Source organism: Euprymna scolopes, chromosome 9 (assembly GCF_053919585.1).
Source record: "Euprymna scolopes isolate OS-2025 chromosome 9, ASM5391958v1, whole genome shotgun sequence".
NCBI classification, from domain to species: Eukaryota; Metazoa; Mollusca; class Cephalopoda; order Sepiida; family Sepiolidae; genus Euprymna; species Euprymna scolopes.
The window spans coordinates 21,028,824-21,054,471 of NC_136490.1; the positions used below are offsets into that span (position 1 = coordinate 21,028,824).

General features: G+C 33.4%; 1 protein-coding gene, 1 non-coding gene and 1 pseudogene across 2 annotated transcripts in view; 2 read left to right on the top strand and 1 right to left on the bottom strand.

Annotated features, from left to right (window-relative positions):
• Positions 1 to 24,508, top strand: part of LOC145284462 (diphosphomevalonate decarboxylase-like) — a 79,232-nt gene extending 54,724 nt beyond the window's left edge. Inside the window, exons 6-11 of the mRNA XM_080133289.1 lie at positions 1,084 to 1,138; positions 3,059 to 3,374; positions 9,299 to 9,421; positions 12,350 to 12,511; positions 18,912 to 18,977; positions 23,704 to 24,508. Coding sequence (XP_079989415.1) covers positions 1,084 to 1,138; positions 3,059 to 3,374; positions 9,299 to 9,421; positions 12,350 to 12,511; positions 18,912 to 18,977; positions 23,704 to 23,784 — 803 coding nt within the window. The 3' untranslated portion in view covers positions 23,785 to 24,508. The remainder of the gene's footprint in view (positions 1 to 1,083; positions 1,139 to 3,058; positions 3,375 to 9,298; positions 9,422 to 12,349; positions 12,512 to 18,911; positions 18,978 to 23,703) is intronic.
• Positions 110 to 309, bottom strand: LOC145285289 (U2 spliceosomal RNA). Its single transcript, XR_013869049.1, has one exon. It is a non-coding gene; the product is annotated as a U2 spliceosomal RNA (small nuclear RNA).
• LOC145285365 (U2 spliceosomal RNA) lies at positions 14,150 to 14,275 on the top strand (annotated as a pseudogene).
• Positions 24,509 to 25,648: the final 1,140 nt, after the last annotated feature.

Here is a 25,648-nt window from a genome sequence, read left to right on the forward strand (position 1 = left end):
AAACGAAGAAAAAACAACATGCAAAAACAACAAATGAAAAAAGAAGGTCTCAACTACCAGCGATAGTGGTGTTGGTCCCGAGATTCCAGTCTCCCAAAAGAGGGGATCGGTTTCCGGGTCCAAGCTCCCACAAATGTGGAGTCGGTCCTCTAGGTCCTGACTCCCCAAAGGAGGGGGTCGGTCCTAACTAACAAAGGTTAGTAAGAAAAAACACCTTAACCTAGCCCGAAAGCCCGGTGGTGGGTCAAGTTTAGTAACTGAGAGAACAGATACTACACTTTGATCTTGACCAAAAGGCCAAGAAAGGGTATTTATTTCTCCCCCACCGAGGAAATTAGTCACAAGGACGATTTTTAATGTGCGGAGCGAAGGGAAAATGGGGACCAACTCCCCGGGGAGTAGGGGGAGCCGGACAGTGACAACTGGCATGAAGAGCCGCCCCCACATTGACCAAGGTCCCATACTTGGGGATGCCCCCACACATGGTCCCCACCTGCAGCATCTGCCGGAACAGACACCACACCTTGATCCTGGCCAAAAGGCAAGAAAAGCTAAAAAAGCTAAGAACAGCATCTATTAACAACCAAAAAGGCCAAGCACAAAAGTGTTACAGACGGATGGACGGACCGACCGACGGAATGACTTATAGTCGTTTGCACGCGATTAAAAAAAAAAAAAAAGAATATAATCAGTTTTTGAAGTCGACTGAAATGAAAATAAAAAACAAATGATATATAAAACTATCAGTTGAAAATTGCAAACAATGTACCTAGTGTACATGCAGATAACGGTAATTGTGGTGGCCATCTTGGGTAAAATCTCACCAAGATTTATAAATCTGCTTAGAGCTGATAAAGATTTGTGTCGTATAACATTTTTGTAACAGAGTTTTTTGTTTTTTTTAAGATTGATTATATTTCAGATTATGTGTAATCTACAATTTATCATTGCAGATCATAATACATAAAAAACAAAAAAAGATTCATTTTTAAAAAAATTTTTTTTTTTTTAGTTTTAAAAATTTGTAAAATAAAATTAAATTTAGTTTCAATCATTACATTTTATTTATTTTTTTTTTTTTAGTTTCAGCTTTGGCTTTTTTGTATGGAGTTGAAGGAGAAATTTCAGACATTGCAAGGTAAAAAAAACAAACTGTTTTAATATTTTTACCTAAAAAAAAAAAAAAGATTCTAATTTATAAGGATAAATCAAAAAAATTTCCAAACATTTACATTAAAATCCAAATCCCTATGAACATTCAAAAATTCCGAAAACAATCTATATAACTAAAGTATCCTTTAAATACTATTGTTTCACCGCAAACTCAATATTAATGTGGTAAAGGTTGTGCAATCTCTAACCCTATCGCTCCTGAGTTGGCACTGTTTTATTCTAGTGGCAAGTAGAAATTTAGGACAGCCAGAAACAATGTCAATAAGTGGAGAGCACATACAGTGCCTGCTATTGCCAAGTGGTCACCCATCTGGTACTGGCCAAGCTCGACATTTCTTAATTTTAGTGATTTGATAAGAACTGTTGAATTCATGAATTGAGCATCAGCTTTTGAGTGGCATAAAAGATTCAAGGAAAGCAAGGAGTCTGTAAAGGATGAGAGATGTGGGAGGAGTTAGGAAGTCAGCACACCAGAGTTGATTGGTCAAATAAAGAATTTCATGGATAAGGGCCATTATGTGTCTATAGAGACAATAAGTGCACAGTTTGATGTCAGTGTGGGAACTGTACGTACAATTATTCGTAAGGAACTGAAGATGCGGAAGATTTGTGCTAAGTTTGTCTAAAGGATGCTCAGAGAAGATCACAGATTATTTGACCAAGGTGAGCATCAAGACATTTCCTCACCTTCCCAATAGTCCAGATCTTGCTTGCTGTGACTTTTGGTTATTCCCTAAGCTCAAGGAAAATCTTAGAAATTGTATTTGAGACAATCGAGTTGATGAAAGAGGTTGTGACGAGGATTCTTAACATGCTCACACAAGTCGACTTCAATGGGGCCTTCCAGAAGTTGTTGGAATGGGGCAACAAGTGCATTGCAGCTAGAGGAGATTACTTTGAAAGGAACTAGAGTTTCATGCGTGTGCTATCAATAAAAGTGCGCATATGAGAAAAGTCTGGAAACTTATTGAAGGTACCACTTACCATTTTATAAACAATGAGATTATACTAAGAATGATGACATCTTTCCGTAATTTTCTAGTTAGACATGCTAGTAACATTGAGTTATCGTTCTTTCTTAGCTAGCCTCTTTCTCAACTTTCTTGAATGGCGACTATTTTTTCCAACCTAACTTTCATTTCAACATTTCATGTATATGATGGAACTTGACATAATTTGAAGATAAAAATTTTTCAGTAAAACAAAATAAATATGATAAGCAAAAGTTTGGCTAGAATTCGTCACTGTCAATTTTCTCAACTTCCAGCACGTGTTCGCCCTTTGCCAACAGGTATTTTATTAGAAAACTGACCCTATTCCATTTGCATACGTGTGCAATGGAAAATGAGATCTCGTGAGATTCCACGAGACTACACCTTATAAATCCATGGCTGCCATCTTTAATTTCTCTTTCTCTCAGATCCCATCCGAAGGTAAGTTGTATAGCCGCATAATACACACACACATGGGCGCTTTCTTCTTTTCTATTACATTGAACTCTTAAAAAAAAAAAAAAAAAAAAGCAAGGGAGATAACTAAACAATTACTGAAACATGAGATTCATGTTATGCCTATGAATTCCCATTAATCGCTTAATGATTTTCTTTATAAAAATAAAACTACTTGATGAATTTAAGTGATTTTTAGAATATTTGTTTTGTCATTGATACGTACATCATATAGATGTTTATTTTTGTTAATATGAGGGAATTCTGGGCAAGAACCGAAATTGTTTTACTAGAAATTAAAGACAAAGTAAAGATTTTTAGGCAGTAAGAAAAGCTAGCATAAAAAAAAAACTCGAGTAGTTTCCCTTGTTTTTATTTCTTTTATGAATTATCTCCCTTTAATAATTTTTTTTTAATCTCTTATTCCTTTTTTATAGGCTTGGTTCTGGCAGTGCCTGTCGTAGTATGTACGGTGGGTTTGTTGAATGGGACATGGGATGCTGTAATGATGGTTCCGATTGTGTTGCTCGGCCTGTAGCATCGACTGAGCATTGGCCGGAGTTACGAGCCTTGATTTTAGTTGTTACGGATGACACTAAGAAAACAAAAAGTACTGACGGAATGCAGAAAAGTGTCCATACGAGTGAATTGCTCAAAGCGAGAGTTGAACGGATTGTGCCGCATAGAATGAACGAGATCAAGGAAGCCATTAGGGACAAGAATTTCGAGAGATTTGCAGAGATTACAATTAAGGTAAAACATTTGTATTTTTTATTATCCTTTTTTATCTTTTTTTTTTTTTTTTTTTTTTCCTTTGTTTCATATCAAATTGGGAAATATTATTTATGCATCTGTTACCGTTCTAAAATAATATAATGAAACCCGATCTTAACATGAGGAGGGGTGTTTTGAAACTATTCTGTAATTTCACCTAACAATTTAATAAACAAATATTTTGTGAAAATTGAATTTAACTTGAAAATACTATTTAAAAAAAAAATAGTCACGGTAACATAGATCCATAAGCACCATATTTCTTTATGGTTGAATAATAAATGTTTTGACTATGTGGCACAACACTTAAAGGTGTGTATTAACAAACAGTTCTGTGTGTTATATCGTAGATTATTATGAATAACAAGTCATTACTGGGGTTGTACAGAAAGGGTTTATTTAGGTAAAAAGGTACACACATTTCTAAGCGTCCATTGACAGCTTAGTACTTAATTCTGTCTCCCACGTGAGGAGAGTTTGCTCGTCTTTTTATAGACGTAACAGTCCATTCATTTGAGGGGTGTTGGATCAGTCCATTATATCACCTTCCTCCCAAGCTAAATTCTTCCCTAGAATTTCGCTTCACCATTTTTTTCTTTTTTTGACTTTGTCCAAAAAATTCAGTTTTTTCTTTTTCTTTCACTTCTCCTTAAAATTTGCGTTTGCGAATTTTTGGATTTTGGCGAGTGACTTGTATTTTCAGTTACTGGTGCTTCCTTTTTTGGAGGCTCTATGTGAAAAATGTCATACAGTACTTCCATCGGTACTTCATTGTTTTTAACTATTTCAATATATCGGGGTCTGAGTTGGTTTATATGTTTTTTGTGGGAAAATGTCTGACCTTTTATAATGTAGACCATTCTTCCAATTCTTTTTGAGATTATGCCTTCTTCCCAAAAACTCTTCCCTGCCCGATAATTGTTGAAAAAAACTTTATCCCCGTCCTTGTATATCTTGTATCGTCCATTATCTTTTACACTTTTTTTACTTTTTTACTCAGAATTAACCGGTCGAACACAGAGCGCACTTTTCTGGCAAACATTATTTCTGCTGGGGATAAATTTGCATTTCTATTCGGATTAGGCGTTATCCTGTATACTGCTAAAAATTTCTGAAGACTTTTTTCTTCCGTGTCGATGTTATCGTTCTTTTTTAACGCTCATTTAAAAGTATCGACAAATCCTTCAGCTTGTCCGTTAGATCGAGGGCTATAAGTTGGTGTTGTGACATGCTCTATGGCCATTGACTCACAGTAGATCTTAAATTCTTGACCTTTGAACATGGTGCCATTATCACTAACAATTGTTTTTGGTACGCCAAAACGCCCAAATACCTCGTCCAACGCCTTTATTGTGTTTGCCGCTGTAGGATGTTTGAATTTAAAAATTTCTGGCCATTTCGACATGCTATCTACTATTACCAGGTAATAATATCCTTTTAGAGGTCCTGTGTAATCTATATGGATCCGCGTCCATGGTATATCTGTTTTAGGCCAAGGTTGCGTCTTAATGGGCGGCGCTTTTGCTGCTAGTTGGCAACCCTTACATAATTTTATCATTTTTTCTATGTCCTGATCCATTCCAGGCCAGTACGTATATGCTCTCATTAGTGCTTTCATTCTGGAGATTCCAGGATGTCCCATGTGGAATTCTTTTAAAATTCTCTTCTGTAATACTTGAGGTATTACCACTCTATCTGCGTACATTAGAGTTTCATCGCACTTTGAAAATGGAAAAATGGTTAATCCTTTCCTCTTCTTTTCTTTTTGTCCCACTTGTTTTTTTATCTTGTTAATGTATTCATCTGTTCTTGCTGCTTTCTTTATTTCCTCAAGTGTTACTGGAAGTTCCCTAACAGTATTTATTAATATATCTGTTAGTTCATTTTCTTCTTTTATAGTGCAGCTATAACAGTTTCTTCAAGTAATTCAGTTTTATTTGGGATCAACCTGGACAAACCATCTGCATGTGCAATTTTGCTGGATGCTAGGTGTTTCATTTTAAAATTGTAGTTTAACAGAATCATGCTCCATCTTTGTAACCTATTAGCTGTATGAGTAGGAACTCCTTTTTTGGAACCAAAAATAGATAACAAAGGTTTGTGGTCCGTTTCCAATATAAAAAATCTTCCATGGATGAACCTATGAAATTTCCTCATGGCGTATACAATTGCCAGACCTTCTTTTTCTATCTGACTATAATTTTTTTCTGCGGGTAGCAAAACCCTTGAGGCATGAATGATTGGTTTAATCGATCCATCTTTGAGTCTGTGTAGTAGCACAGCACCTAAACCGTATTCGCTCGCATCTGCTGCTACAATTAATTCTTTTTTCGGATCGTAGTGAGCTAGTGCTAAATCCGATAACAGACATTTTTTAATCTTTAGGAATGCTTCATCACATTCTTTGTCCAGAGCCATTTTTTATTCTTTTTCAATAATTCATTTAAAGGTGCTCTTAGTTCATGCATCTTTGGGATATAAGAATTATAATAATTTGCTAGTCCCAAAAATGACTGTAGCTGCACTATATTTTCTGGTCTAGGCATGTTTTTGATTGCTTCAGTCCTATTAGGATTAGGTTTTCTACCATTTCGATCAATCACTTGTCCCAAATATTCAATTTTGTTCATCCCAAAATTACATTTTTCGAGAGCCACTTTCAATCCATAGTTTGATATTCTCTCGAATACTTTGCCAATGTGGATTTTATGCTCTTCCACATTTTTACTTCTTATAAGGATGTCATCTAGATAAGCCATAGCAAAATCCAAACCTGCTAGCATTGTATCCATAATTTGCTGGAACAAATTTGGGGCTACTTTTAAACCAAAAGGCAAACGTTTTAGTGAAAATAGTCCTTTATGGGTATTTAATGTCAGGTACTTAGCACAATCTTCCTGGACTTTTACTTGCCAATACGCTTCAGACAAATCAATTTTTGTAAAAATTTTTCCTCCGCTTAACTTTGAAAAAATTTCCTCTGGGTTAGGAAGCGGGTAGTTATGCTCCTTGAGACAATCGTTTAGACCTGTTGAAAAGTCCGCACATACCCTGATTTTATTATTTTTCTTCTTAACGTAAACCGTGGGTGAAGCCCATTCAGAGTAATCCACTTTTTCTATTACTCCAATATCTTGAAGTCTCTTTAATTCTTTCTCTATAGTTTCTAATGCTGAATATGGAACCTTTCTTTTGGGTTTGAAAACTGGTTTAGCTTCGTCCTTTAGTTCAAATTTCACCTCCGTTTTCGTGCAGCAACCCAAACCTTCAGAGAATACCTCTTTAAAGTCTTTTTTTAATTCGTCAATAAACTTTCCTGGTAGTTTAGACTTTTCTAAACCCGCCAGACTTGCTTTATTGCAAAATGAGCTTATGGGTTTTCCCCATAAATTAAAAAGAATCATTAAGTCTATACCGAACAAATTAGAATTTTTCCCCGGTACGACATATAACTTGGTTTTCACAGCATTCTCCTTTAGAGACACATTGGTAAAAAATTCACCCTTAAATTTTAGTTTATTTCCAGACACACTTCTGGCAATTTTTTTTATATTTTGTAACTTTGGAAACCCAATTTTCTTCCAAGTTACTTCGTCAATTATACTTATGTCGCTTCCCGTATCTAGAAGACAGTTCACATTACAGCCATTAATTTTGATTTTAATATATTTTCTTTTATCACACCTCGACTCATTTTTAGAACCAATGGTCTTTATTTCTGCTTTTCGGTATTTTCCTTTTCTGCATACCGTTGATTTATGGCCTTTTTTATTACATTTGTTACATATTTTGTATTTAAAGTAACAATCTTTAGTGAAGTGGTTTTTTCCCCCACATGTCTTACAGGATTTTTCGTGTGCACATTTCATCACCCTTTCCATTTTTTTTTCTTCAAAATTTTTTCCTTCGATGATTGTATTGTCCTGCTTTAAATTTAACAGTTTCTGACACTCTTCCGTAACTTTTTGTAACGTTATTTCTGTGTCTTGGTTCATAATGGATAATATCCTTGAACGAATATCCTTATCTTTAGAAGCTGTTAAACCTTGCACAAAGATTAGACTTTTAAACATATCCTCTTTGAGGTCTTTTAATTTAAAGGATTCACACTGAGCATTCACTTTCCCTGCATAAGTAATAAAATCTTCGTCCTCCTGCTTCGTGATATTTAAACATTTATAACGTGTATAGAATAGACTATCTCGTTCACTGAAAATGTTTGACAATATTTTTATTGTTTCACTAAAAGAAATCTCTTCAGGTTTCTTTGGCAGGATAAAATTCGTATACTTTGTATTTTCCTGAGATCCAAGTTTTTGAAGAAGAAGGATAATCTTCTCTTCGTCTGTCCAAGACTGACATCTCTTAGCAAAAATATTTTCGTATCTCCGAAAATATGCCGGAAAAGTTAACCCATTTGTCGGCTCGTATACAAATTCGGATAAAGAATTTGCTATTCCTTCAGGAGTGAAACGACAGTCTTTCTGCTGCGTTAAAATACTCTGTAGTATTTCGCTTTGCTTCAACTGCTGCTTCTGAAGTAATTCCATTTGTTTTTGTTGAGCAAACAATGCCGATTGCATAGTTCTAGTGAATTCCGCTAATTGCTCCATGTTAAAAAAAAATTTTTTTTTTTTTTTTTTTTTCACAAAACCACACAATTAAACAAAAGATTAACTCCTATGTCCTATAAATTAAATGAATTAAAAGCACAATGTCCTTCCGAAGAGAAGAAGAAAAAAAAAACCAAACACTTCCAGCCGAATAAAACTTGAAATGGACACTCCTTTTTTTTTTTTTAAATATTCTTTTAAAAAAAAATGTTCGTTTCAAAATGTCAATTTCTTTTTTTTTTTTTTTTTTAGGAACGTAACCGACTGAAACACTTACTTTTTAAATGTTGGCTCTGTCGAAGTTTTTCTTTTTTCTTCTTTGGATTTCTTTTGTTTTATGCTCGTTAATCTTCTTGTGTGCTTATTCCTTCGCTTTGTTTTTTAGTGAGTTTCGTTCAAATTCTTCGTCGCCAGTTGTTATATCGTAGATTATTATGAATAACAAGTCATTACTGGGGTTGTACAGAAAGGGTTTATTTAGGTAAAAAGGTACACACATTTCTAAGCGTCCATTGACAGCTTAGTACTTAATTCTGTCTCCCACGTGAGGAGAGTTTGCTTGTCTTTTTATAGACGTAACAGTCCATTCATTTGAGGGGTGTTGGATCAGTCCATTATATCACTGTGTGACGGTCTTCTTGAGGTTGAAAATTCTTCAACACTAGTAGTAATCACTAAGAACAACTCTGGTCCCCCCTTGCCACCAATCTTTTATGAAAAACACTCGTCTAGCTGAATCCACTGTCAAAAACTTTCCCCACTCTTTATCTATGCCTAAATCAAGATGTAGATTCCATGAACAAAGCTTCTTTCTTAGAACTGTACGCCTGTGGAACTCTGTTCCGTCTGCCTGCTTCCTACCTGATTACAACCTGGATGTCTTCAAGTCCAACGTAAACAAATTTCTGATGAACCGCCCCCTAAAGTAGACACTTTATTAAATCTCCACACTAACGTACTGTACTTACAGTAACCCTTATCCCTGAGTGGCTTCCGGGCCTTGATAAGTGGTGACCACCTTGTTAAAAAAAAAAAAGCAACTTAAAACTTCAAACTTGTTAATTTTTATTCTAGATTTTTTTTCTGCCATTGGCCACTCATCTCTGAAACCATTTTCTGAAAAAATGCTGAAGAATGAGGAACTATCCATTTTATTTTGGATTGATGATTTAAGTTATACGAATGAACATGAAATTTGATGCATGCAATAAATGGACTTTTATTTTATTTTTTTTTCTGTTTGTAATTTGCTATTCAATCTAAATATTTTTAAAAAATTCTTTTTTTCAGGAGAGTAATCAGTTACATGCTATTTGTATGGATACGTATCCTCCTATTGAATATCTGACGGAAGTTTCTCGCAGAATTATGACTTTGGTACATCGTTTCAATAAGTTGTGTGGCCGGACTAAAGTAAGTTGAAAAAAAAATGTTTTTTTTTGTTAATCAAAGATCGAACATTCAACAACTTTTTGGTCCCCTTATAAAGGAGGGATTGGACCTAGTAATTCACTCCTGTTCGTCCGTTTGCACTTTTCTTAATAACCACTCCTTGAATTTTTTTTAACTTTTGCACAAACATTAGTCATGATGAAAGTAAATTTTTCACTCGTTGATGGGGACGCCGTATGCTTGGCTTGTTTTTTCCCTTTTCAATCTCTTAATCTTGTTACCACTGGCAATGTGTATGTAGAGTAATGCTGAAAGTGTTCTGTGTTTTCAGATTTTAGCCTGTGGGAGATATAATCAAAAGCTATAATTGAAAGAGAAAGGAAGCAGAAGGCTTTGAAATTGGAAAGACTGCCATATATGTAATTAAAATAACAATTCAGTTAGCATTAAATATGAAGAAAAAAAAGGAAGCAGCCAAAACGAAAATTATCAGAAATATACTAGCTGAAAAGTTTTAAAAGTATAGAAAAAAAAAGAAAAAAAGTTGCATTTTGTTTTTTTCCAAAATGTAATTCATTAAAGGTTTTTATATAGTTTACTTGAATCGTTTTAAAGGTATGCTCCCTGACCCTCTTAGTAAGGATTCACATAATCATCACTCAATTATCAGTTCCAAATATTTTCAGTTTTTTTTTTCTTTTTTCTGTTTTTGGAAACCAGCCTCCACATTGAAAGTAGCTTGTTATGTAATTGATATGCGACTAAGTGGTGCTTTGGATTTTTGTTTTTTGAGACTTGTAATACTGAAGCATGAAGGGATAAACATTTTGGGATGACTTAATTCCTAGCACCTCCATTTATGTATTGCTCCTAATCTCCTCGTTCTAGACATTGTATCTGATTCTCATGTTTTGCATGGGGTTTTCTGGATGTCTACTGCCTTAATATTTCATACACCTCATTGACAAAGTTTTACCATTTCTTTTTGTTGGCAACTGAACTCCACATTTGTCTCCAAAATTGGGAGGCAATAATGTTATTGGGTGAATGTAATTAACCCTTTATGACCTGCATTATGATGAAGATGATTAAAAAAGTATTAATTTTAGATGGTGGTATACTGAATGTAAGCAATGGACACTTGCAATCTGGAGATATTGGCATCTAACCAAATACTAAACTAATACGTACAAGGCGTGTTTGAATCAATTCCCACTTTATTTTTATGCCGTTATATTTATTTATTTACAACTAAACGAATTAGTTCAACCAGTTCATAAAAGGGTTAAAAAAAAAAACCAAAGAATTATTTTTGCCATTGGAAAATACAAATTTTTCCAATATCAATTCTGATAACTTAAAATTTTTATTTTTTTTATTTTTTTTTGTTTCAATGCCAAATTATGAAAATATATAAAGCAATTAAGTTTTCAGAATTTTCTATGTTTTACCCTTGTAAGAACTCGTTGAGCTCTCTCTCTCTCTCTCTCTCTCTCTATATATATATATATATATATATATATATATATATATTAGCGAAAGTACCCGTCGTTGACTGGGTTCAAAAACAGCCTACAGAAAATTGACTCTGATTTATGAAAGTATGATAGGAAGGGTTGTTAATTTGGGTTGAATTTGGGGGTATCAAAACCAAAGCAAAATATGATGAAATTAAAAAAATAGATAAACCCCATAATTTATTATACCATACCTGTTTACACTGAAACACTTATCACAATATTCTGTGGATCTATATTTAAAAAACCTTGTAAAACTTTGTGACATATTTTCATTCTATGGAGATCATGTGTGAACGAACACCCCATAATTTTATTATACCATATTTCTTCAAACTGAAATATAATTATCAAAGTATACTTATGCAGATAGATATGAAAAGTCTTTTATTAAAGTTTGTGCCTATTTCCATTCTATGGAGGCCAGGCGCGAACGCAGACCTCACAATTTTATTATACCATCCCTATTGAAGTTAAAACATACTTTTCAAAGTATTCTTATGTACATCTATATCAAAAACACTTGTAAACGTTTTTTTTTAAATATTTAAATTTTTTATTTCCATACTTTGTGGACCAGGCGTGAACGCAGACCCCACAATTTTAATGAACCACCGTTCTGCCAGATCAAACATACCCATTCCTGTGTCTCGATAGATCTATCATTATATGTAATCAGTTTTTTAAAATAGTCAACCATATAGGAGCCTATTCGTTGACCACACACACAGACATTCAGCTTTATATCTATAATATAAAGCTGAATGTCTGTGTGTCTGGTCACGAATAGGCTCCTATATGGTTGACTATTTTAAAAAACTGATTACATATAATGATAGATGTATCGAGACACAGGAATGGGTATGTTTGATCCTGCAGAACGGTGGTTCGTTAAAATTGTGGGGTCTGCGTTCGCGCCTGGTCCACAAAGTATGGAAATAAAAAATTAAAAAAGAAACGTTTACAAGTTTTTTTTTTTATACAGATGTACATAATACATTGATAATTCACTTATCCCCCGTCCTCCCCAGATATACACCTCCAAACACCTGGACAATGCCGTCCTTTTTTTGGGGGGGGGGGGGGGTTGTTTTTCTGATTTAAAAAAAAAAAAAAAAAAGTTTTACGTTCGTTGGCTGTTTTTTGTGTGTTTTTCCGATTTTTTTAAAGTTCTTTAACCTTCTCCACCCACACACCTCCAAACACCCGGGCAACGCCAGGTACCTCCGCTAGTTAGGTGTGTGTGTGTACATATTCCACCTATAAGATCCTATCTGAGAATTTTTGTTGGTTTTAAATATACCCCATTGCTTTGGTATGTTACAAACAACTAACGAACGAATTAAATGCAAAATCATGCAACTACAAAATGTAGATTGAAACCGTCACAGCCCAACAATTGATCACACATTTAAAAATGTTTTTATTTCAGGTTGCCTATACATTTGATGCGGGTCCAAATGCTTGCCTTTTCTTACTGGAGGATGATGTTCCCCGTTTTCTTTCCTTGATACGTCATTTCTTCCGTCCTGTCAACACTTGCTTTGATTCCTTCATTCATGGTATACCAATTGAAGTTCCACGAGTAACTACGGTCAGCATAATTCTTTATCTAATTTATTTCAGCACTTATGTTACCACACTAAAATATTTAGAAAACCATTCTTAACATAGGGAGGGAGTTTTGTAATTATTCTGGTAATTATTCTGTACTTTCACCTGACAATTAATAAGATATCATAAAACTCAAATTAACTTGAAAATATTTTTTAATATAGCACGGTAACGTAAGTGCATGAGCATTTTTATTTCTTTACAAATCGAATCGCCCATCTATGCCCACTAATATATAAAACTAGCTTTATCCTTTATTGGTTGTATATTATGTTAAAAAAAATATTTCATTCTATGGATGTCTAGCACAGACTCGGACACCACGATAATATTGTACCACTTTTTGTTTAAACTTATTTGAGTACTCTGGTGTATTTTCAGAATTGATCTAATTATGGAGGGGGTTTTTCTAGCAGAAAAATTTGGGTTCTTGTCCAGAATGCTCCCTATATTAAAAAATAAAAATCTATGATGTACATACCTGTGATGAGGCAAAAATATCAGGTTTCAAAAATCACCTAAATCGGTCAAGTAGTTTTATTTTTATAAAGAAAATCAAATTTTATGAGTAACTGAAGAATGGTTGTCTTGTTTGCCATTTTGAAAACGATTTAAAAAAACAAAAGGAGATAACTCAGTTCAAACTTGTTATGAATTCTCTTAAAATAAGTTTCTTTATAAAAATAAAACTACTTGATCAATTCATGTGACTTTTGGAGTATGATATTTTCGTTTTGTCATGGGTATGTACATCATACAGATTTTTCTTTTTAGTTTTTGATATGGAGGAATTTTATACCATTCAAAATCAGTTTAAAAAATCTGAGTATGATGAAGATAGCTGTTTTAAACAAAATTCCCTTATAGATCTGCCCCGTAATCCTCTTGTGTATCTGTGACAATGTGCTTTGTTTCAACCGAAAATAAAAAGGTGCTTATTAAGATAGTCAACAGATGGAGTTTTTAAATATGTTCGTGTAACCAAAACTATTACTTACTAAATTGTTGTCAAAAATAGTAATATATTACAAAATCTTATTGAGTAGAAAAACTGCTATTGTGTTTTTAATAAAAGTTTATCGCTATAAGCTAAAATATTGGTTGTCATTCAAAGATGGCCAACATTTTAGCCTGAGTTATGTCCCTTATATTTGAAATCTTACCGTCTGTTAAAACATCTACAAAAAATGCAATATAAATAACTTTCTGCTCAATGAATTTTTGTAATATTTGGATATATTACTATTTTTAGTCGCGTGCAAGTGACTCTATAAGTTAGTTGGTCGGTCGGTCTGTTCGTAACACTTTTGTGCTTGGCCTTTTTGGTTAAGATCAAAGGTCTGTTGTTAATAGATGCTGTTCTTAGCTTTTTAAGCTTTTCTTGGCCTTTTGGCCAGGATCAAGGTGTGGTGTCTGTTCCGGCAGATGCTGCAGGTGGGGATCATGTGTGGGGGCATCCCCAAGTATGGGACCTTGGTCAATGTGGAGGCGGCTCTTCATGCCAGTTGTCACTGTCCGGCTCCCCTACTCCCCGGGGAGTTGGTCCCCATTTTCCCTTCGCTCCGCACATTAAAAATCGTCCTTGTGACTAATTTGCTCGGTGGGGGAGCAAATAAATACCCTTTCTTGGCCTTTTGACCAAGATCAAAGTGTAGTATCTGTTCTTACTACATGGTGTACTTATTGTGATATAAAGTGGGGGATCACTTTTCTCAATCAATTTAATGTAAAATGATCACCCACTTTACAACCAGTCAGTCTCGAAGCCATTCAAGTTATTCTCCAGATCAGTCAAGTTGTTTTTGAAGGATTCCAGTTATTTTTTAAGCATTCATGTCATTCTTGAGGTCATTCAATTCATCCTTGAGTTCATTAAAGTCATTCTAAGTCATTTACTTTTTATTTATGTAAGTCATTTCAGCCCATTTTTCAGTCATTTTAGTTTATTTTTAAGAATTTCATGTCAATCCTACATTCGCACATCATTCATTACATGAGAGCACGCGACTAATGACTATCGGCCTTGTTTACATGACAATTAAGTATTATCATTTTTGCTTACAAGTACATAATTGAAAAATCGATCTGTCTTAAGCACCAAAAGCAAAAAAAAAAAAAGATTCATTTTGTCAAAAGATTAAAATAAAACAAAAAAAAAAAAATTCACATATTATATAATTTAAATTTCAACATTTCTTGATCTCTATTTTTTTAATGGCATGTATTCCTTCGTTGAATTATTTTTCAAAGTGCAAATAAGTGAAATAAAGTAAAGATTTGAACAGACACAACTAGTAGAACATAAACTGTAATAGTTTATATAAAGTGTTACTCTAATATTGACTATCGAAAGTAAATAATGTCTCATTGTTTTTTTTTATATTGAGTATTTGTTTAGTTTAATGAAGACATTAAAAAATGAAAATATTAAAAAAGAAAAAGTATATTGTTCGTACCTGTTATGAAATTAAGTTCTCAAAAACAAAAAATTTCACTTAATTTGATCAAGTAGTTGTTTTGACGGAGGAAAATCAAATTTTAACGAGATTGATCATGTCTCAACCCATCTTGCCTATATTGCGGACAAGGAGGGGAGCGCTAAGGGAGATAACTCCATCACAGCCTAAAATTTGTCAAAATTTGGCTATATTTTTTTGAATAATGGGCAGAAAAAATACCTAAATATTTTATGTTTTTCTTCACTTATTTTACCAACTATGAACAAAGAAACAAAATGAAAAAGGGACTAAAAATTTTTTTTTATTTCTTTTCATTTTGTTTCTTTGTTTATACCTTCTTTGTTTCTTTGTTTATACCTTCTTTGTCTGCGAAATAAGCCAGATGGCCGCAAGACAATTGATCTCGATAAAATTTGATTTTCTTCTGTAAAAAATCACTTGATTAAATTAAGTGAAATTTTTTGAAGAACTTAATTCCATTTTTTTTTTTTTTTTTTTTTTTTTCCTAATTTGAATATACAGATTTCAAAATCTGTATATTAAACTTTGAAAATAGTCGAGTAATGTCATGTGAAAAGAGTTATGTTTTGAAGCCTATGACAATGCAGTTTTGTGTAGGAACACTGTGGATAAGAGCCAGTGTATTGAAAGAATGACAATACTGAAGGAATTTATATAATTTTCAATTATAATATATTTATTTACCAACATGTGTCGCACAGGAAGATAGGTGTTGTGAATTTCTCAAATTGTCAAGATAAATTCTTTTACTTCATTAGCAGTTCCGCCCGGCTTTGCTCGAGCCCTATCTACTGTTCATAACTTTATGTGCATGTGTGTATGTATGTATGTATGTATGTAGGGCGAATGAACTCTTTTTCTGGGTCAACGGCCAACTAGCACCATGTATATTTGTGTGTATGTATATGTGTATTGGGGTGGAGAGGGCTCCCGTAAGCCGTGGTGAAGGATACCTTTCTAGGAGAAGCAAATCTCTGATTTAAAAAACCATAAAGCGGAAGACCATTACCCGCATTAAGCTGGTCTGCAGTTTAATTTGTTGCTGGCTATCTTGCTCTTGCTTGTTGCTGGATCTCAACATTTTGAACCGAGAGAGAGAGAGACTTAGCTGTCGTACAAAGCTAAGACTCTGTAACATCTTTGTATAGATACTCCCTCAGGTATTTGGGCTCATGGATTTTAAATGTCTGAGGGAGTGGCACTCGTCTGACAAGATGTTGCAATCATCATGTATATATATATATATATATATATATATATATATATATAATGTTTGACTCATGTCCAGTTAACCATCATCTAAAATTTCTAGTGTTTAGACCCAAAATTTGCGGAGGAGTTTGGTAGTCTGCTATGGTCAAATGTTTTGAACTTTGACCCCTTGGTAGCCAAATCTTCGGCCAAAAACCGACTAAAAAGTTTGCCCTGCATCTGAATACACTTCATGTAAAATTTCAAATATTTAAACCAAAAATTGGCTGAGAGGTAAAATTTTTAAAGCTTTGACCCCAATTTTGACCCCTTACCATTTATTGTTTTGGGCTCAAATTAAGTTAAAAAGTTTGAACCCTATCCAAGTAACATACATCTAAAATTTCAAGTGTTTAGATTCAAAATTGGCAGAAGAGTTTGGTAGAGTTTTCAAAGGTCAAATTGTTGAACTTTGACCCCTTGACAGCCAAATTTCTGGCCAAAAACCGATTAAAGTTTTTTCCATTGGTAGGGAAATGTACACACACACAGACAATTTCACTTTTATAGATATATAGATTATGTCCATGGTGTTCCCTTACAAGATTGCACTGTTATAGCTTTCAAACATAACTGCTTTCACACACTATACACAATGCTTCAAGCAAACTAAAGCATCTTAAATAGATTGTTTTTAAACTTACAATATCCAACATATTAAGTCAAACCTAAATAGCATTTAAGCTGACAAATCACACTTTACTCATGAGTAGCCAATTTTCATTTGTTAGTATTGTATTATGTTATTGGCAATATTTTTTTTTTTTATTTGGATTATTCATACGACCGTTCTCATCTTAAATGTTATTCTCACAATGTTTCAGCTGACATAACCTTTGACCTTCTTCAGGTGTATCTTGTCGAACTTGGGAATGTTTCTGTCGAACTTGGGAATCTGTATGGAATTTCAAATAAAACTGTTTATTTAATTCATGGGGGTTGCTTGTTCTTGTTCTGTTATCCATAACCGTGTAGAAATCTCGAGTAATTCGTAATAGTATTCTGAGTATCGCCTGCACTTAACAACAGTACATTTTTAATCGCTTTTGCATTTTGTCTCTTGAGTGTAGAAATATAGTCTTAAATTGATTTTGAAAGAAGTTATGTGTGAACACAAATCAATAATGAAAATATTGAAGGAATTTTTAATTATAATATTCATTTACCAAAGTAACGTGTTGCACAGGAAGCTAAGTGTTGTAAATTAAAAAAAATTTTTTTTTTTTTATTCAATTTTCACCCCAAACAATGCCACTTTGAAGTAGGGGGCTACTATCGGGGACATAAGTGGCAGGGACATTATGAAGGGAGATGAGCAGCAAGATGTCTGTTCACATTACACTTGAACTTCTGCATGTCAGTACAGTTGGGAAAGCAGAATCCTGGAAGGGGGTTCCAAAGTCTGGCAGTTCTGGGGAAGTAACTATTGGAGTAGAAAGGCTTTCTTACATCTAGGGATCTCTACTGTGTAGGGGTGAGATTTACCTGATTGTCGGGTTTGTCGGAAGTATTTATGTCGGGGGGGGGGGGTACAAGTGCTTGTAGTTCGTCAAAGCATTCACCATTAAAATACTTGTAGAACAGGAGGAGGGATGCAACGTTTCATCGATGGGACAGAGGTTGAAGCTTAGATGACAATTCAAATTGTCAAGATGTATTCTTTTACTTCATTGACTCGGGACCACAGTGTTCCCCTACAAGACTGCACTGTCATAGCTTTCAAACACATCTCCTTTCACACACTACACACAATGCTTTAAGCAAACTAAAACATCCTTGTTATTATATCTCTACAAGAGTTCCTCATTAAAAAGGTGATCTTCCTTTGATTGTCATAGTTATCCCCCTTAGATTATTTTCTGCAGTTACTTCCCCCAGATAATTTTCATAAATTGTCAGATTTAGTTCAAGTGAACTTTTTTTTTTTTTACACAGTGATCACCACTTATCAAGGCCCGGAAGCCACTCAGGGATAAGGGTTATTGCAAGTACATTACGTTAATGTGGAGATTTGATGAAGTGTTTAATTAGGGGGGGGGGCAGTTCATTAGGAATTTGTTAACATTGGACTTGAAGACATCCAAGTTGTAGTCCGGAGGGAAGCAGGCAGACGGAACAGAGTTCCACAGGCGTGCAGTTCTAAGAAAGAAGCTTTGTTCATGGAATCCGCGTTTTGATTTAGGCACAGATATAGAGTGGGGGAAATTTTTCACAGTGGATTAAGCTAGACGGGTGTTTTTCGTGAAAGATTGGCGAGGGGGGACCAGGGATTGGAGTTCAGACGAGCACCTGCCATGAAAATAACGATAAAGCAAGGATAGGCTCGCAACGTCTCTTCTGTGGGAGAGAGGTTGCAGGGTAGAGAAAAGGGCATCCTCCACTAAACCACGAAGTCTATTTTGTACTCTGTTTGGCAGCTCCGGCTCAGATATGGCAACAGTATTCCATCTTTAACTTTGTTACTGCGGTTCACTTGAGAAACTAAGGATTGTCGTTTGATTTGATATTTATTTTAAATTCTAAATATATACGATGCTTCTGAAGATGTGTATTTTCTTTATAGAAATTTGACTACAGTAATTGTAGATGTTTGGAACTTGAATAATTCATGTAAATAGTTTTATTTTTGATAAAATATTTTTATTGCAGGATGATGTTCTTACAATTCAAATGGGAATCATGCCAGATACAATTCAATATGTAATCTATACTAATGTAAGTATTTACAGGAAATTATTTTTTTGCTATGATATAGCAGGTCATGAAAGTAATTTTTGTAACCAAAAAATTAATGGATGTTAATATTTATAAAATTTTAAAGACCTTTTTTTTAAAGGTCATAAATGACTTTCCCATTTTTCATTTCAAGGAAAAAATGTCTTTTACCCATAGTCAAAACTCGGTAACCACTTTTACAAAGAGAAAAAACCCTGAAGATAATAAGGGTGGGTTTTACAAAATAAATCTAAAATTTTATCTACAATATAAATCTCACCTGTCTGCTTAAATGTATGTTTCGCAAAAAAACTTTCGAGAGAGGCAATGGATTTTTACGTGATCTGTATTATTTTGAAGCTCGATCCTTCGGACGACAAATATCAAAAGATTGGCTCAAAACATTAATTCTTTCACCCTCAACGGGGCACTTTTTTACAGGGAAGGGTCGCTTTTTTCACCAATATTTTCAAAAGTTATTGTCTTTTCTTTCCGATTGTCTAGCCTTAATTTGAACCTACGTCACTTCTGGTTTGATGATGGACGCAACAGCTAACACGTCGCATTTAAAAAAATGTTCTTTTTTACTTTCTTTTCCTCCTTTGCGGTATGGGTTTGAGCCTGCCTGCTACAACTTTTTTTTTTTTTTTTTTGCTCAACACACACCTCTGAACACCCGGGCAACGCCGGGCACCCAGGCTAGTATATATATAAAAAAAGGAAAAATATTAAATCTCTTAAAAGCTGCCTTTCAATAGTGATTTTTGTAAAGGTGATCACTGAGTTTAATTTATAGGCATGACATTGTCCGTGGAAAAATAATTTAAATAACCTAAAAAAAAAAAAAATGTACAAATATTTTTTTGTTTTTAATAAAATTAATATTTTATATTGACATCCATTTGTTAATAAGTACTCTGACTTTAAGAATTTTTTTTTTTTATTCCCAGTATTCACTTTTTGGTTAAAACCACTTTGACTTTTATTGCCTTTCCCAATATGATAATACTAGACCTTTTTAGTCCATTAAAAATGGGCAAAAGTTATATCCTGTTGATTTAGTGTGTGTGTGTGTGTGTGTGTGTGTGTGTTATGCCAAATTGATGTTTGAAAATAGTTATATTTGGGCTCAATTTTGCGTAAAATACTACTCCCTATTAAAACCCTAACTGTGCACTGAACATGTACCAAAATACTTAGTTTGCTTCCCCTTATCATGACGGTCCATACAAAATTTCAGCCAGATTGGCCCAGTAGTTTCCATGAAAAAATGAGACATAGACAGAAGGAAATATAATATAAATATTTATAGCAAATAAGCTACATTGATACTATTGTTTATAGTTCTAGGGAGTTCATTGGACTAACTACTCATGAGATCTACTGAATAAAATACCAAAACACACATACACACACACACACACACACATATATATATATATATATATATATATATATGTGTATGATGCCAAACTTAACATAACATTTAAGTATAAATCTCCATTTTTAGAATCTGGTGCTACCAGATCAGGCTGTTTGAACAGACCAGCTTCCTGACTAAAATGTGCCAGATATTGATGTTTTTTTTTTTTCCTTTTCCTTTGCAAAACTCGATTTATGCAAATCCAAAACCAACATTTTTTTTTTTCTACAAAACTAAACACCATTAAAGATGTAAAGAACTCGGAGAATAAAAAGATTTTTCCAAAATTACTGCATTTGTCATTAAATAACCTGCAAAGGGTTGATCTTCCTTGAAACAAAGCAACTAAAACAAACATAAGTAAATACATGGAGATATATGCAACTTGAGGCGTAAACCTTTTCAAAATTACAAAAATCATTAAATTAGCTGAAAACTGTTGATATGCCACCAAAAAAAAAAAAAAAATCAAAACCATTTACATTTTAAACTTAACAAATAATATTAGAAAATTATACAAAAAATATTCCATACACTCATCTGTCCTCATCACATTGGCCTCTCTAATATTGTTGAAAAACTTGACAGAATTGAACGTACCATTTTCTTCACCCTCGAACTAAAATCTAATTACGTTTTTAATTTCCTTGATCTTATTTTTTTTATTTTTATTTATTTTTTATTTTTTTATTACATTTTCACCCCAAACAAGGCAAATTGCCACTTTGGTGTAGGGGGCTACTATCAGGGGCAATAATTACTGGGGTACTATGTAGGGATTTGGGCAGCAAGGTTACACTTGAACTTCTGCACGTTAGTACTGTTGGGGAAGCAGGGACCTGGAATGGAATTCCAGAGTCTAGCGGTTCTGGGGAAGAAACTATTGGAGTAAAAAGATCTTTTACATCTATGGATCTCTACAGTGTGGGGGTGGGATTTAGCAGCCTGTCGGGTTTATCGAGGGTGCTCACGTCGTGGGGGCACAAGTGATTGCAGTTCGTCAGAGCATTCACCACTAAAATACTTGTAGAAAAGGCAGAGGGATGCAACATTTCGTCGATGGGACAGAGGCTGAAGCTTAGATGCCAGTTCAGGGCCTATCAGGTTTGCGACTCTCTTTTGAACCTTGTCAAGGAATACAATACACTAAATGGTTTTGCAAATCTATAGTAAACCAATAAAAATGACCATATATACTACTGCTCCCGGTCCTGGATATGACCTTAAACTATATCCGATGGTGAGGCCCCAGCTTGCAGGCACCTTAGGGAGTGTGGAGCCACCATTTAATTGCCATTGCTCCCAGGTCCACTCTGACCTGGAGTGGTAGCACCTGTTAGGGTCCCAACTATGGGTTAAATAGAATACGACTTAAAAAACAAATATACTATATTAAAAAATCGTTCTTCAAAATCACCAGATTCGGCATTAAATAACTTGAAAAGGGTTGATATGCTGTAAAACAACCAAGCAACCAACCAACTACTGCTCCCACCACCACAACGAAATTATGATCAACTTGTTCCTCAGAATTCTCAAAAATTGAAGCCTCATCTACCGCCATATGGAAAAAATGAAAAACAGAACATACAGTTCCTTAAAATATCTTTTTTTCATCCACAAACTTTCAGTATTCCCACCAAGCTATTACTACTATTTTCTTCATAACAACACCGACAAAAATTTAAAAATTAAATTAGCAATGTTAATAAAAAATAAATCTTATATAGTTCTCCCTTGAGAAAGCCTGCATAAAACAGGCAAAACGTTGAGCCTCTAAGTCTCTCCACCTCCATTTTAATTTTCATATTGTCGGATTTTATCCATTTTAATAATAGTTCTCCCAATAAACTCCATTTCTACCATATTACAGCACAAATATTCTAACTTGGTGTGAGAATAGTAAAGTAAACTTCTATGATGATTAAAGATCACCTCAACACGAAACCTCATTCATCCCCACTCCACAGCTAAGGGCACATTTTATCAAGTTGGCAACCATAAAATTTCCCTTGTGTTCTATATATTAAGATGGCCAGAAATGTAAAATTCCAAATTTATGAGCACAGGAGACTATTCATGCACAGGTTTACTTTTAACTACTATTTTGATTTCACAAACTGTACTCTTCTCAAGGCTGAATCCTTTCCTTCGCCACGAGTGTTTCGAAAATGTCTCATCCGTCATGTTTAGCACTTACTTTAAAACCAAGCATTTTGCAAAAATTACTCTCAAGCAATGTAATATATCTAATCTCGCTATCCAAATAAACTCTGTTAATGCAGCTAATTTTCATTGTTATTTTATTTTTTAATATTTTCTGTTGAATTTGTTTATTCCATTTTTAAATTAGTTATTCACATATTGAAATCCATTTTGCCAATCCTTACCTAGAAAAGTCAATGACTTACCATTGATTTATATCTGCCTGGTATGAGAAAATAGTACGTTCTCAGAATTTCTTGAAAGAAAAATACTTTCATTCTCATTCTATAATCCAGTGTATAATTGTAAAATAGATAGGGAATTCGTTTTTATGCTGGGGATGAAGAGGGTGTCTTAGGTGATATCTAAAGATAATATATCATCCATTAATGACCAAATAATTCATTGTAGGGTAATTGAGAACAGATTAATCAAAGGTCGGTCACCAATTTTACTTTTTCAATCTCAGTTCTTTCCCCTTAGTAAGTTTTTTGTGTATATAATCAATTGCGTTTCAAATAATTTTTCGACTTTTTATTTTTAGTACTTATGCAGAATACGAACCGTGCTAAAATAATTACATTATTAAGAAATCCGATCTTAGCATAAGAAGGGGGGGGGCTTTTGTTTGTTTTAACTATGCTGTACTTTCACCTAACAATGCAATAAAAGATACAGTAAAATTGAATAAAAAAAAAAAATGGCACGGTCTGTATTTTTGCATAAATACATTTTTTTTCCTCATTAAATAGTTTCAAGTTGATGTCTTCATCTGTGTTTTCATTCTAAGCTCTCCTTCCGATCTTCATTTTATTTCTATGATTCAATTTTTTAAATAATTATTCTATGACTTACAAAAGTAATAAGGGGACAGTTAGAGTTGTTGCCCTTGAGTAATTTTTTTTTTTCTCGTTTCAAATAATATTTTGACTTTTTCACTTTGTTCCCCTTACATAGTTTCGTTTGAGATGACTTTATCTTTTTATTCTAAGCTCTCGCCTCCCTGTCCTCATCTCATTACGTCATTTCTATCATTCAACTTTTTAAATATTCATTCTACGAAAGCAATAAAGAAACTTTTTGTTGTTTCTGTTTCAGGTTGGTAATGGTCCGCAGAGATTGGATGATTGTGATCATTGCCTTCTTGATGAGAAAGGTTTACCCAAGCGTTCCAGATGAATTTCAATGGGTAATCAAGTTGGGAGAAAAAGAAGGAAAAATATACAAGACGAAAAAGTGAAAAAAATGAAACGTTAAAAACCAATCTGACTGAAGAGGAGGAGGTTTTTATTGGATCAACCATTTTCGATGAAAAATAAAAGCAAGAACAGAGTCTCCATTCTTTGCGTTCTCTATGCACATGATTAATGCACTTGCGCATAGATGTCTGCATCACTTGGGATAGTTCTTTTGTTTAACTTATGTCAGCCATTTTTATTTTCAATGTCATACATTGGTACAGTCATTACTACTGACCAATTGGATTTATTTGCATTTTTTTTTTTTATTCAAGATAAAAAAGACTTTCCATTCAGGACTTGAATGTAACTGACCAACTGTACCTATGGTGGCATCTTTATTGAAAATATGAAAACTTTTTGGCTGATGGTTGAGCTGACATGAATTGCTTTTATTTTTACCTTTTTTTCCTCCGTTTTTTTAAGACCTTCATGATTACCCCCACTTCCAATATTTTTTTAAGAAAAAAGAAAAAGCAGGAAAGAAAGACATTTAGAAGATGAATGTTCATTAATCTTGAGTTTTAACTGGAGAGAAGACAAAAATCGTAAATGAAACTAATGATTAGTATGTTTTCATTTTTTTATGCTTCCTGACTTACAGTAAATTTGATTTTAATTTTATGCAGACTTGTTAGTAAACAGATAATAAATTTCATTTTTTTTATTTTTTTTTTATGTAGTTTGTGAATTGAAGAGGCAGGCAGCCATTTTGAATTTTTAATCAGTTTTTTTTCTTGGCAATTACAACTTAAATCTTCTTCAAAAAAGATCAGAATTTAATCTAAAAAAAAACAAAAAAACTCAAACCTTTTTGTTTACACTAGAATTTGAAAAAGTATTATCTTTCTAAACAATAACAAATCTGCATAATTTTTTGTAGTTTTCTTATTTTTTGTTATAAACAATTTTATTACTTTTCCGAAGATTCTTTGATCAGTAAAAACAAAAGAATAGGACAGGGCAAGAATAAATCTATCCAGATGCAGTTAAAGGTTATTTTGATCTCAACTTCATAAGAATATGGATGAGATAATGATTACAACGCCATTTCTTTATAATTCTGAATACTATTAATTATCATGAGAAGATTAATCAACTTACATTCATGTGAAATTATATAGATCTATATAATACAGATTGTATTGACACCTTAAATATTACATTATAACATTTAAAATGCTCTACACAAATTGTGTTCTGATGTGGCTGTATAGTTCGACGGGACTACATTTCATATCATCTCAGTTGTTGTGCATGGCAGCACTGGAACATCGAGTTGTAGACAATTTTAAATGTTTATGTAAAGTATATTTATAAAACTTTCTTTTATATTGAACACTTTTGAAAAAAAAAAAATGGATTTGTAAGTTTGCTGTATCAATACATTAGAGGTTATTCAATTATATATATATATATATAACGGTTGAAAGACCAAACGAGTGCAAAATTCGTTTTAATAAGCATTTCTATTTATTATAATAAAATTAAAATTTTTTTTTTTTTTTTTAAATTTAAAAAAAAAAATTTTTTTTAATGACTAGAAATGTTTATTAAAATCAGTTTTGCACTCATTTGGTCTTTCAACAGTTAAATGTTAAATTCTTAATATGAAGTGCTTTTCAAACAGTGAATTTCCTTTTTTATATATATATATATATATATATATATATATATATATATATAGTCAAATTGTTTTATATTGCATTCTTCACAAGTACTTTCGATTGATTCATTCAATCGTCTTCATATGGGCTATTAAATGAACATACCAGTTTAATACTCCGCCTGAAGACAATTTATTG